The 13,512-nt window shown below is 41.5% G+C and overlaps 1 protein-coding gene across 1 annotated transcript in view; it reads left to right on the forward strand.

The window, feature by feature from the left end:
* The first annotated feature begins 860 nt into the window (after positions 1–860).
* Positions 861–13,512, forward strand: part of LOC117507414 (activity-dependent neuroprotector homeobox protein-like) — a 30,775-nt gene continuing 18,123 nt past the window's right edge. The window contains 2 exon segments of the mRNA XM_034167276.1: positions 861–1,214; positions 1,794–1,906. Of these exon segments, the coding sequence (XP_034023167.1) occupies positions 1,799–1,906 (108 nt within the window). The 5' untranslated portion in view covers positions 861–1,214; positions 1,794–1,798.

The raw sequence follows: 13,512 nt of genomic DNA on the forward strand, positions 1-13,512 counted from the left end.
AAAAAAAATTGAAAAATGAAGCCCAAAAGTGTTGACTGTTCTTTCTTCTTTTTTTTTTACCATGGTTGGGGAAAAAAACACACAATAAATGCTGGGATTGTTTGATCTATGAAGGATACACCTGTTGAGAGGAAAGGAAGGCTGCATACTTCGGTCACATTCCAAGAGCCTTCAAAGGGGGACAGCCATGCCACATAAGACATATGCAGGCGATGAAAAGAAGCATGCACTCCCTGACCACATTTTCTCCAATCTTCATGAAAATTGGCAGACTTGATCTTCAGACCTAGCCTCACAGTTCTATGTATATGGCGATTTGAATTTTCAAAACATTCATCCATCACAACCAGGTGATTCGGTAGTGAAACTGCCAAATGGGGAAGTAGCTATGACCACACTCCGGCTTTTTTGTCAATGAAGCATGCATGTTGGACTGTGTCACCAGCAATCTGGATTTGTTTCCTGATCACAGCCAAGTTTCCAATCGGTACTTTATATCTGAATGTCGTACTGTCTCCAGCAATCCAAACTTTGAACTGGAATACTGGGGATGTGGAGAGAAACGTGGGCTCATCTGGAAATAAGCTTAGTGCTTTCATTGCCTACCCATATTAAATATAAAGACTTTTACCTTTACCCATCTCAACAGTACTTTGATGTATCAAAACCAAGCTTAGTACACAAAAAATGGTGTCATTGTTACCCAACGGGGTGCTGCTTCCGGCAAGAGATGGACGGCGACAAATTGAAAATCAAATATTACACATATACGTAAAAACACAAAGAAAATAATATTACTATAGGTAATTACATAAATAATGTACAACAACAATGAAAGTTTCGCTCCACCCATCCACCGCCCAGCTCCTCCTCGCTGGGACTTCCGACTTTTTGTCGTCGCCATTTTGAACTTAAGTCACAAAAACTCACTTGGACCAGATAACGTTAGCTAGCAGCTAAAGCTGTTCACTAGCAAGAGTGGGGTAAATACCCACACAACCCTCGATAGTGGTGGCGGTCACTGCTGCAGTGTATAGTGTTAATTTTTCCTTCCTGTGCAGCACCGTGGCCTACCTTTCAATGCTCGCGTTAGCAGGCTGCTGCAGCGTCTGTAATGTGACTTAGCCAGCATGCTAACCGCGAGTGAGTGAGCATCAGCGCACCGGCTTCCTCCACTGACCAGCTAGTTAATGTATTTGTGAGCCTTTGTCTAGGTACGTAAAGCGGTTATTTGTTTATTATTTTTACATGTACTATAAGGTGGGTAACGCTGCTCGGGGCCGGTTTGTCATGAACTCTTTGAGTTAATGCTAAGTCTGTGCCGGTCTAGCTTCAGTAAGCAGGTGGTCAAAGCGCCAAAACCGGGCGACATAGCTAACAAATGCTAACGCTGTTTCGCGGCGCTAACTGCGTTAAAAAGAAAAAGAAAAACGGCAACAATACATTGTGAAGTGACCAGATATAATGATCTACCAAGCCCAAAAATCTGCTCATTTGTACAGTAATCCTGGTCAAAGCAGCTCTCAGATAAACAAGTCGAAGCATGGTATCTGAAATCCCACCAGGCCCCTTCTGGAAATACCGACAGCTTATGTAAATATGCCAACTCCGACTTTGTTTTTTTTTTTCTTCTCCAGACATGCAACTATTGGCAGTGTCTGGTCTATTTACTAATTGCTCATCTAATCAGGCAAATTACTAAATGCACAAATCCAAAAACGTGCGCTATGAATGATGTTCTGTTATGATTTTTCCTGAAACTGCAAACAATCATCTCAACTCTGTGTTTTCAGGAGAAATGTATCAGCTGCCAGTGCATAACCTTGCCAGGCTAAGGAGAGCCAGGAGGCAGGTGAAAAAAGCCCTCGGAGACATCGGCCTGGAGTTCTGCAAGGAGGCAGCGGAGGTAATTGTATTTGTTATACGTTGTGAACAAATTTCAAAACTAACTTCTTTCTATCACATATAGTCATCTACAAACCACTGTAGGGGGTTCACTGTTGTTAATCCCTTATTTTGCTGAGATTTACAATCAGCCTTGCATCCCAGTTGCATTGTGCCTGGCGCAGTGTTGACAGAATGAGTGTTAAAATACTTCCAATAAATGTAAATAACTGGACAAACTAAATAAGACCCCCTGCGAATTTTCCTCGGATTTCACAATTTTCATTTCACATCCCTGTATTTGTGTTGATGTTGATGACACAGTGTGTCCTAGGCCAATTTTTGCCTATATGGGATAGGGAAACTTGGGGATCATGACTTGATTTTTATGTATTTCCCATAACAAATGCGCATAATATCTTGGTGTGTGTGTGTATGTTCGTTTTGACCCTTAAATGCTACAAACTTAATCACTTATGTTTCTTTATTACTTGCAGAGACCCTGAAGTTTATGTTGATGCCAAGCGAAACTCAGGAAAATGCCAAGATTAACCATTACACAGCGAACAAAAATTATTGAGTTTTGGCACCAGACCAAGAGTGTCAAACAGGTGCAGCGACTGTATGCTAGACTGACAGAATGCAGGGCCAATATTGACATTGGTATGAAAAACTTCAACCTTTCAGCTTTTTATCCAGCCATAAATTTATTTCCTAGACATATGCTTTGACCATTTTCTTTGCTGATAAAATGTTGCATATTTTTTGGGACACCCGATGTATGTATGTGTGTGCCTGCATGTTCATTAATTTTATGTACTCTCTTACTTCAGTCAAGGGTCACAGGGCAGGGCTGTGAAAACTCTGCGGATCCGCGGATTTCATCATAGGGGGGGTGTTAGTGATGTACTCTTTAATCGTGAACATCACTGAGTTTTTAAAATGCTTATCGCAAAGCGTTCTCTTTTTTACGACGTCGTGTAAGTTTTATAAGTCCGCGGACACTCATCTGTGTGTTACAGATACGAATCAGTTTCCGCTGAGTTTCGCGGAGGAAAAATGCCACTCAGTGTAGCTGTTACAGTTGTCGTAAAGCAGGACTGGTTGGTTGCTGTGGCGATGTTGTGTGGCTCCTGTGCAACGCTTAAGCTAAACTTAACATGTGGACATCCCAAACTTTTAGAGCTTTCAAGTTTTTAAAAGAAGATTTGTGCAGCATGTCTGTGTCATGGACCGACGTCGCACAGAGAGAAATAAATAAATATTCTGCTGTTCAAATAGGATTTTTAGACAAGATTGTGTTTTTTTTTTTTTTTTTTTTTTTTTTTTTTTTCTCACTAATCTAGACTTTCTTTCATTGTAAAAGACATTGTGGCTTTGAATGGATTTAGGCTGCATGAATTTACACAAGAATATAAGTGACTTTTTACTATAAGGTATGTTATTGATATTTTACCATGATTTTCCAAATATTCTACAAGCTTTAGCTGTGGTTTTTGAAATGCTATAACAGTCTTTTCAGTCTTCATACATTTCATGTAGTTTAATTGGTCTGAGTTAATGCATAATTTGTTTTACAATTAAAAGGAAAATCATTCCAGGTCCTACTTCCATGTCATTTTGTGTTATTTCAACATCATCATTGACAGGTCAAATAAAAGGTTGAATGTAGGATCATTTAAATATTCACTAATTTTGAGATTTGTTCTTCCAGGAGATGCTGAAAAAGTATAATTAGATAAAAATTAAAATTTGGGGCCCCACAGGGCCCTAGACCCCGGCTCATGGGGAGCTGTACCCCCCCCCCCCCCCCCCCCAAAGACTCCTTGCAAATTTTCCTCGGATTTCACAATTTTCATTTCACAGCCCTGCACAGGGGGGCTGGAGGCTCTCCCAGCAGTCATAGTCTATTGCAGGGCCACATATAGACAAACGCAAACACACCTATAGTGCATCTGGAAAGTATTCACAGCGCTTCAGTTTTTCCATAGTTTGTTATATTACAGCCTAATTCCGAAATGGATGAAATTGAGGGTTTTTTTTTTTTTCCACTCAGAAATCTACACACAATATGATGACAATGTGAAAAGTTTTTTCAGATATTTGAAAATTTACAAAAAAAACCCTAAGACATCACACGTACATAAGGATTCAAAACCTTTGCCGTGAAGCTCAAAATTGAGCTCAGGTGCACCCTGTTTTCACTGATCATCCTTGAAATGTTTCTACAGCTTAATTGGAGTCTAACTGGAGTAAATTCAGTGGATTGGACATTATATGGAAAGGCACAGACCTGTCTACGTTAGGGGTGTAATGATAGACAAAAATCAACGTTCGATGCATACCTCGGTTTTGAGGTCATGGTTCAGTTCATTTTCGGTCCAGTATGGGAACAAAATGCCAAACCTAAATTTGCGTTGTTTAAACCAACAATTTATTATAACATGCAAACAGGAAAATAAAATAATTGCAAAGTGCTGCCTGGTAATAAGTTAAATAAAATGTTCTCAAATAAACAGCAAATGTCAATTAATGCTAGGGCTGCAGCTATCGATTATTTTAGTAATCGAGTAATCTATCGATTTTATTCTGGCGATTCATTGAGTAATCGGATAAAAAGTACTTTTGCGTTTTTAACAACATCAACAGTCCAAGGCTTTCTCTAAGCAATGGCACAATGTCGCTGCATCATCACGGAGATTGTCAAATTTAGTGTATCCCTTTCTGTTTTCCTGGGTAATCCTTTTTTGTTTTTCTTCACATCTTTACCAGTTTTGGATCTTTCCTGTTGTCAGGAACTCAGCCAAAGTCGGGCTGAAGTTTTGACATTTTGCTGAAATGGTGATGGGATGTGGCTTTCTGTTTTTTATTTTCACCAACTTGTAGAATTTAACAGTTTTTTGTTTGTTTGTTTGTTTGTTTTTTAGGTTGTAAACTGGGTCCTTGCGTGATTTTTTTTTTTTTTTTTTTTTTTTTTTTTAATTCCTCTTTCTATGTGATTCAGCAGATGCATTTCAGCTGGAGGTTGAACATGCAAGCCTTGCAGTCAGTTTATTTTAATTATTATTATTTTATTTGAGTTACTGTGTTTGTGAAGTGTTGTGTATTGCCCAAAAAAGTGAAAATTAAAAAGCGAAACACTCAGTTCAAGTTTGAGCAAAACACAGAAGGAAGAGTGGACTTCTTCCAGAAACTGTTTGTCAGTGTGGCCAGGGATGGAGATGTGTGAGGGCAGTACTGAATCGCTCACACCGCGCAGAGAGGCAGCCACCGATAGAGCCTTTTAGGAGAAAAAACAAAAAAAAAACAGACAAACACACTGCTTCACTTTACATGCGCAGTAAGAGTAAGAATCAGAAGAAGTTTATTGCCATTGCCAGTGAACAGGATTCACAGACTAGGAATTTGCTTTGGTGCAATGGTGCAACATTAAGAAGAGATAAAATGCTAAGATAAAATGTAACATATGTGTCAAAATAAGATAAAAAAAAAAGAAATATGAAAGGCTGTGTGCAACTGAAAAACAGAGAAACAAAAAAAACAGTGCAGTGGGAGGAGTGCAATTAAAAACCAAAGTACATTGTCTAAAGTGACCCGTGATAAAATGAGTGACAGAGTTAAGCTTAAGGTGACTGAGTTATGAGGTGTTCATGAGTCTAACGGCAGATGGGGAAGAAACTGTTCTTATGGCGGGAGGTTCTGGTCCGGATGCCTCCTGCCCGAGGGGAGTGGTTTGAATAGACCGTGTGCAGGGTGAGAAGGGTCAGCTGTGATCCGACCTGCTCGGCCCAGAGTCCTGGAGACGTGCAGGTCGTGGAGAGATGGAAGGCTACAGCTGATCACCTTCTCAGCAGAGGCCACAATGCGCTGCAGTCTGTGTCTGTCCCTGGCTGTGGCCCCGGCGTACCACACCGTGATGGAGGAGCAGAGGATGGACTCGATGATGGCCATGTAGAACTGCACCATCAGCTGGACAGGCAGCTTGGCCTTCTTCAGCTGCCGCAGGAAGTACATCCTCTGCTGGGCCTTCTTGATGAGGGAGCTGATGGTTGACTCCCATTTGAGGTCCTGGGTGATGGTGGTGCCGAGGAAGCGGTGACAGACCACAGTGGTGATGGGGCTGTTGGTGAGGGCGGGGGGGCTGTGGCTTTCCTGAAGTCCACGATCATCTCCACTGTTTTCTGGGCGTTGAGCTCCAAGTTGTTGCTGCTGCACCAGGTCAACAGCCGGTCCACCTCCCTCCTGTAGGCAGACTCATCCCCATCCGAAATGAGTCCGATGAGGGTGGTGTCGTCTGCAAACTTGATGAGCTTTACAGAGTCGTGGCTGGAGGTGCAACAGTTAGTGTAGAGGGAGAAGAGCAGAGGGGAAAGGACACAGCCCTGTGGAGATCCTGTGCTGAGAGCCCGAGTGTTCAAGACATTTTTTCCCAGCCTCACACGCTGACTCTGGTCCGTCAGGAAGTCTGTGGTCCACCTGCAGGTGGAGTTGGGCACGTGGAGCAGAGAAAGCTTGTCCTGGAGCAAAGCTGGAAGGATGGTATTGAATGCAGAGCTGAAGTCCACAAACAGGATCCTAGCGTAGGTTCCTGGGGAGTCCAGGTGCTGCAGGATGGAGTGCAGGGCCAGGTTTATGGCGTCATCTACAGACCTGTTGGCTCTGTAGGCAAACTGCAGGGGGTCCAGGAGGGGGTCGGTGATGGACTTCAGGTGGGATAAAACCAGGTGAGATAAAACCAGCGAGATAAGCTATTTCAGATGATCAGCATGGACTATTTTTTTTGTTGTTTTTTTTTTTTTTTTTTCTCTCTCTCTCCTAAAAGGCTTTATTTCACTCTGTGTGTCCCATTGGAAAGATGTCACTATTGTGCTAATTTGATTAGCACTTACACGGCTCATGCATGCTGTAGTCTTCTTCTGTTTTTCTGGGGACGTTAGTGCCACACACAGGCTTGGCATATGTACTACAATGTTAAACGAAGCTTCGAGGCACAGAATTTGCCTCAAACATTTTTTGTAATCGAGTTATTCAAATTACTCGACTAATCGTTTCAGCCCTAATTGATGCTGTCAATTGATTTCCTGAAAGCTGCGCTCCTCATGCAGTGTGAATTCACACACACACACAGTGTAAATATAAGGTCTTACCTGTGCATTTTAGTGAAGAAAAGTCACTCTGCAGCACTTTGCGCCGTCAGATCAGTTAGTGGAGCGGCGCCTTCTCCCCCTTCCTTCCCAACTGGTTCTCTGTTTTGGCGCAACGAGTCGAAAAAGTCACAGCGCCTCATTGGAGTCTTATTTACCACAGCTTCCATGTGATCCTGGCTGCACATGATGAAATCTCAAAAAGTTATAAAATTACTCAGTTCTCCATGTAGAGCAGGGACACCATGCGCGCGCTGGATGACGTGCGCGTCAATATTTATGAATAACACTTCAGGGGGGAAAAAAGCATTTGCGGTACATATTTAATTAAAAGTTTAAAAAAAATCTTTTTATCTAATGTCTTTCTGTGTAAACATGGAGACCCACGGCTTATAGACAAGTGCGGACTATTTATGTACAGTTTATTTTTTTTCTTTTTAAAATTGGTGGGTGCGGTTGATATTCAAGTGAGCTCTATAGTACAGAAATTGCGGTAAACACACACAACGCAAACTCACCCCTGCATATCCCTGTACCTAACTGAACGTCCCGTACTGAAACGGTTTAATACAAATACATGTATCGTTACACCCTTAGTCTACATATAAGGTCCCACAGTTGACAGTGAATGTCAGAGCTCAAACCAAGCATGAAGTCAAAGGAATTGCCCGTAGACTTCCGAGACAGGATTGTCTCGAGGTACAAATCTGGGGAAGGCTACAGAAACATTTCTGCTGCTTTGTACGTCCCAGTGAGCACAGTAGCCTCCATCAGCCGTAAATGGAAGAAGTTTGGATCCACCAGGACTCTTGCTAGAGCTGGCGGCCTGTCTAAACTGAGTGATCGGGGGAGAAGGACCTTAGTCAGGAGGTGACCAAGAACCTGATGGTCACTGTCAGAGCTCCAGCATTCCTCTTTGGAGAGAGAACCTTCCAGAAGGACAACCATCTCCGCAGCAAACCACCAATCAGGCCTATGTGATAGAGTGGCCAGATGGAAGCCACTCCTTAGTAAAAGGCACATGGCAGCCTGCCTGGAGTTTGCAAAAAGGCAACTGGTGTGATGAGACAAAGATTGAACTCTCTGGTGTGAAAAGCAGGCATCATGTTTGGAGGAAACCAGGCACCATCCCTACAGTGAAGCATGGTGGTGGCAGCATCATGCTGTGGGGGTGTTTTTCAGCAGCAGGAACTGGGAGACAAGTCAGGATTGGGGGAAAGATGAATGCAGCAATGTACAGAGACATCCTGGATGAAAACCTGCTCCAGAGTGCTCTTGTCATCAGATGGTTCATCTTTCAGCAAGGCAATGACTCTAAGCACACAGCCAAGATATCAAAGGAGTGGCTTCAGGACAACTCTGTGAATGTCCTTGAGTGGCCCAGACCTGAATCCGATTTAACTTTTCTGGAGAGATCTGGAAATGGCTGTGCACCGATGTTCCTCATCCAACCTGATGGAGCTTGAGAGGTGCTGCTGCAAAGAGGAATGGGCAAAACTGTCCAAAGATGGGTGCACCAAGCTTGTGGCATCATATTCAAGAAGACTTGAGGCTGTAATTGCTGCCAGTGGTGCAACAACGAACTTTTTTTTTTTTTTTTCCCCTCTTCATGTTGTCATTATGGGATGTTGTGAGCAGAATTTTGAGGGGAAAAAATGAAATTGCTCCATTTTGGAATAAGGCTGTAACATAACAAAATGTGGAAAAAGTGAAGCGCTGTGAATACTTTCTGGATGCACTGTAGCTAAAAACAAACAAAAAATATTACAGTGGGCTGCATTTCGGCTGCCTTCAGCTGTTCCATTATTGTTCAGTCTTTCCACATCATTTGAAAGTGAGGCTTCCCCACACATACGCATGCGCGCATACACACACTGGCTTGTTTAGGTGATTTAGTTGAAAGGTGCTGTCACAACAGCAGCTTTCTGAAAGCACACCTCGAAGGTCAAGTTTTTTTTTATTATTATGATGATTATCATTATTTTTTCTTCTTTTCTTTGGCCCTGTTTAGTCTTGGTTTTGCAATTCATCTTAAATCAGGTTCAATCCGGATTGCTTTCCAAACAGATGGCATTCAGACTTGTTTTTCAAATCTGGCTCATCCTACTGGGCCCCATTCAGACTGGGGTTTGCAGTCCAGCTCGAGCCACACGCTTCACCAGACTGGAAAGCTCTGTGCTGTATTGCACGGAAAATAAATTTTAAACTAGTGCGTTGCCCATGGGGATCCACGGGCTCTGGATTGGGTAGCAGGGTTCTCACAAGCATTTTACAGTGTAATGGACCATTAAGCTGTTACAATAAAAAAAAAAAATAATTGCACTGCAGTTGGGCCGTTACATTGTTTTTGAGGGTGTGTAATGGGAAAATTATAATTTCTCTATGTTGATTGTGGAGCTGCTGGTTCTGATGTAGAAGCAGCGCGTCCAATTTATTCATCTGCCTGTATCAAAACCATTTCTGCCTTTTTTGCTGATTAAAATCTCTAAACAGGACTCTTTCTCTGTGAGAATCGTCCTCCGCTTCACACAGACCGTTTTTATTCGTTCGTCATTAACGAGCCTTTTATGTGGAGCAGCTAACGACACAGTTGTCTGCCGTGGACTGGAACCTTAATATGTCCCGCTTCTCTGGTTCCTAAACTAAGGTTAATGTCCCTCATGAAAATAATAATAGTAATATCCTCCGCTCCGTATCTGTGTGTTGGGTGATTTGCTGCGGCTCTCTGCCGAGGTGGAAAGACTGGTCATTCTGCAATCATTAACTTCAAAGCGAATCCCTGTTTTAAATCAAATGACACTCTTTTCCAAATGCTGTAAAACAGACAGCACCAAAGCTGTTTTTCCACAAAATGAGACGTCGTCCATTCTGTCGGGGGAGAACTTATCCCAGTGAGTCTCAGCACTCCAGTCTGAGCACAGCCACGCAGCAGCTCTACAGGCGGGAGTATTATAGGTGAGGCTGGAACAAAGTAACATTTTACATTTATATCCCTCTGAAACACTGTTGCCTGCATTTTGAGGGCCAAATGTTAAGTAAAGCCATAGTTTTTTTTTTTTTTTGTTTTTTTTTTGTTACAGCCTTACTTTAAAGCTAAAAGAAAGAGGCATCACACCAAAACATGGAAGAGTGTAGAAATGTCACTGCACAGAAGCTAATTCATACACAGCAGCTTACTATACAAATGTTTTTTTTTTTTTGTTTTTTTTTTAACTTATGATTACATTTTGAAGTTTCAAAAAACACCAAAGAAGGCCCTTTATAAGCCCATAAAGTAAAAGCTTCAGTGGGGTCAAAGCCTAAGCAGTCCCCGAACCCCCAGCTTCTTAAGGTGATTTATTTATTTTTTTTTTTCCCATCCCATTACGCTGAGGAAAAAATCCTGCTGAGAACCATGGGTAGTGTTTATAAAATAGGTAGCTGGCATTTTTCAAGGATGGTAATAAATTATGCAAAGTTTCTACAATGAGTTGGAATGGCGTGAGTCCAGAATATTTTTAGAACCTTAGACCTCAACAATTTTTAGATGAACTCAGCCATTTTATTGTCTGTTAATTGCGTAATTTTTAATGTTAATTTACTGTCTTAATATATTTAGAAATTGTTTAGGTTCTTGTTATCCTTTATACACTTATTATTATTACTACTACTACTACTACTACTTTTCAATCAATCAATCAATTTTTTTATATAGCGCCAAATCACAACAAACAGTTGCCCCAAGGCACTTTATATTGTAAGGCAAGGCCATACAATAATTACGGAAAAACCCCAACGGTCAAAACGACCCCCTGTGAGCAAGCACTTGGCTACAGTGGGAAGGAAAAACTCCCTTTTAACAGGAAGAAACCTCCAGCAGAACCAGGCTCAGGGAGGGGCAGTCTTCTGCTGGGACTGGTTGGGGCTGAGGGAGAGAACCAGGAAAAAGACATGCTGTGGAGGGGAGCAGAGATCGATCACTAATGATTAAATGCAGAGTGGTGCATACAGAGCAAAAAGAGAAAGAAACAGTGCATCATGGGAACCCCCCAGCAGTCTACGTCTATAGCAGCATAACTAAGGGATGGTTCAGGGTCACCTGATCCAACCCTAACTATAAGCTGTAGCAAAAAGGAAAGTTTTAAGCCTAATCTTAAAAGTAGAGAGGGTGTCTGTCTCCCTGATCTGAATTGGGAGCTGGTTCCACAGGAGAGGAGCCTGAAAGCTGAAGGCTGTGCCTCCCATTCTACTCTTACAAACCCTAGGAACTACAAGTAAGCCTGCAGTCTGAGAGCGAAGCGCTCTATTGGGGTGATATGGTACTACGAGGTCCCTAAGATAAGATGGGACCTGATTATTCAAAACCTTATAAGTAAGAAGAATTAACAGGAAGCCAATGAAGAGAGGCCAATATGGGTGAGATATGCTCTCTCCTTCTAGTCCCCGTCAGTACTCTAGCTGCAGCATTTTGAATTAACTGAAGGCTTTTTAGGGAACTTTTAGGACAACCTGATAATAATGAATTACAATAGTCCAGCCTAGAGGAAATAAATGCGTGAATTAGTTTTTCAGCATCACTCTGAGACAAGACCTTTCTGATTTTAGAGATATTGCGTAAATGCAAAAAAGCAGTCCTACATATTTGTTTAATATGCGCTTTGAATGACATATCCTGATCAAAAATGACTCCAAGATTTCTCACAGTATTACTAGAGGTTAGGGTAATGCCATCCAGAGTAAGGATCTGGTTAGACACCATGTTTCTAAGATTTGTGGGGCCAAGTACAATAACTTCAATTTTATCTGAGTTTAAAAGCAGGAAATTAGAGGTCATCCATGTCTTTATGGCTGTAAGACAATCCTGCAGTTTAGCTAATTGGTGTGTGTCCTCTGGCTTCATGGATAGATAAAGCTGGGTATCATCTGCGTAACAATGAAAATTTAAGCAATACCGTCTAATAATACTGCCTAAGGGAAGCATGTATAAAGTGAATAAAATTGGTCCTAGCACAGAACCTTGTGGAACTCCATAATTAACTTTAGTCTGTGAAGAAGATTCCCCATTTACATGAACAAATTGTAATCTATTAGACAAATATGATTCAAACCACCGCAGCGCAGTGCCTTAATACCTATGGCATGCTCTAATCTCTGTAATAAAATTTTATGGTCAACAGTATCAAAAGCAGCACTGAGGTCTAACAGAACAAGCACAGAGATGAGTCCACTGTCCGAGGCCATAAGAAGATCATTTGTAACCTTCACTAATGCTGTTTCTGTACTATGATGAATTCTAAAACCTGACTGAAACTCTTCAAATAGACCATTCCTCTGCAGATGATCAGTTAGCTGTTTTACAACTACCCTTTCAAGAATTTTTGAGAGAAAAGGAAGGTTGGAGATTGGCCTATAATTAGCTAAGATAGCTGGGTCAAGTGATGGCTTTTTAAGTAATGGTTTAATTACTGCCACCTTAAAGGCCTGTGGTACATAACCAACTAACAAAGATAGATTGATCATATTTAAGATCGAAGCATTAAATAATGGTAGGGCTTCCTTGAGCAGCCTGGTAGGAATGGGGTCTAATAAACATGTTGATGGTTTGGATGAAGTAACTAATGAAAATAACTCAGACAGAACAATCGGAGAGAAAGAGTCTAACCAAATACCGACATCACTGAAAGCAGCCAAAGATAACGATACGTCTTTGGGATGGTTATGAGTAATTTTTTCTCTAATAGTTAAAATTTTGTTAGCAAAGAAAGTCATGAAGTCATTACTAGTTAAAGTTAATGGAATACTCAGCTCAATAGAGCTCTGACTCTTTGTCAGCCTGGCTACAGTGCTGAAAAGAAACCTGGGGCTGTTCTTATTTTGTTCAATTAGTGATGAGTAGAAAGATGTCCTAGCTTTACGGAGGGCTTTTTTATAGAGCAACAGACTCTTTTCCAGGCTAAGTGAAGATCTTCTAAATTAGTGAGACGCCATTTCCTCTCCAACTTACGGGTTATCTGCTTTAAGCTACGAGTTTGTGAGTTATACCACGGAGTCAGGCACTTCTGATTTAAAGCTCTCTTTTTTAGAGGAGCTACAGCATCCAAAGTTGTCTTCAATGAGGATGTAAAACTATTGACGAGATACTCTATCTCACTTACAGAGTTTAGGTAGCTACTCTGCACTGTGTTGGTATATGGCATTAGAGAACATAAAGAAGGAATCATATCCTTAAACCTAGTTACAGCGCTTTCTGAAAGACTTCTAGTGTAATGAAACTTATTCCCCACTGCTGGGTAGTCCATCAGAGTAAATGTAAATGTTATTAAGAAATGATCAGACAGAAGGGAGTTTTCAGGGAATACTGTTAAGTCTTCTATTTCCATACCATAAGTCAGAACAAGATCTAAGATATGATTTAAGTGGTGGGTGGACTCATTTACTTTTTGAGCAAAGCCAATAGAGTCTAATAATAGATTAAATGCAGTGTTGAGGCTGTCATTCTCAGCAT

This window comes from Thalassophryne amazonica, chromosome 3, assembly GCF_902500255.1.
Source record: "Thalassophryne amazonica chromosome 3, fThaAma1.1, whole genome shotgun sequence".
NCBI classification, from domain to species: domain Eukaryota; kingdom Metazoa; phylum Chordata; class Actinopteri; order Batrachoidiformes; family Batrachoididae; genus Thalassophryne; species Thalassophryne amazonica.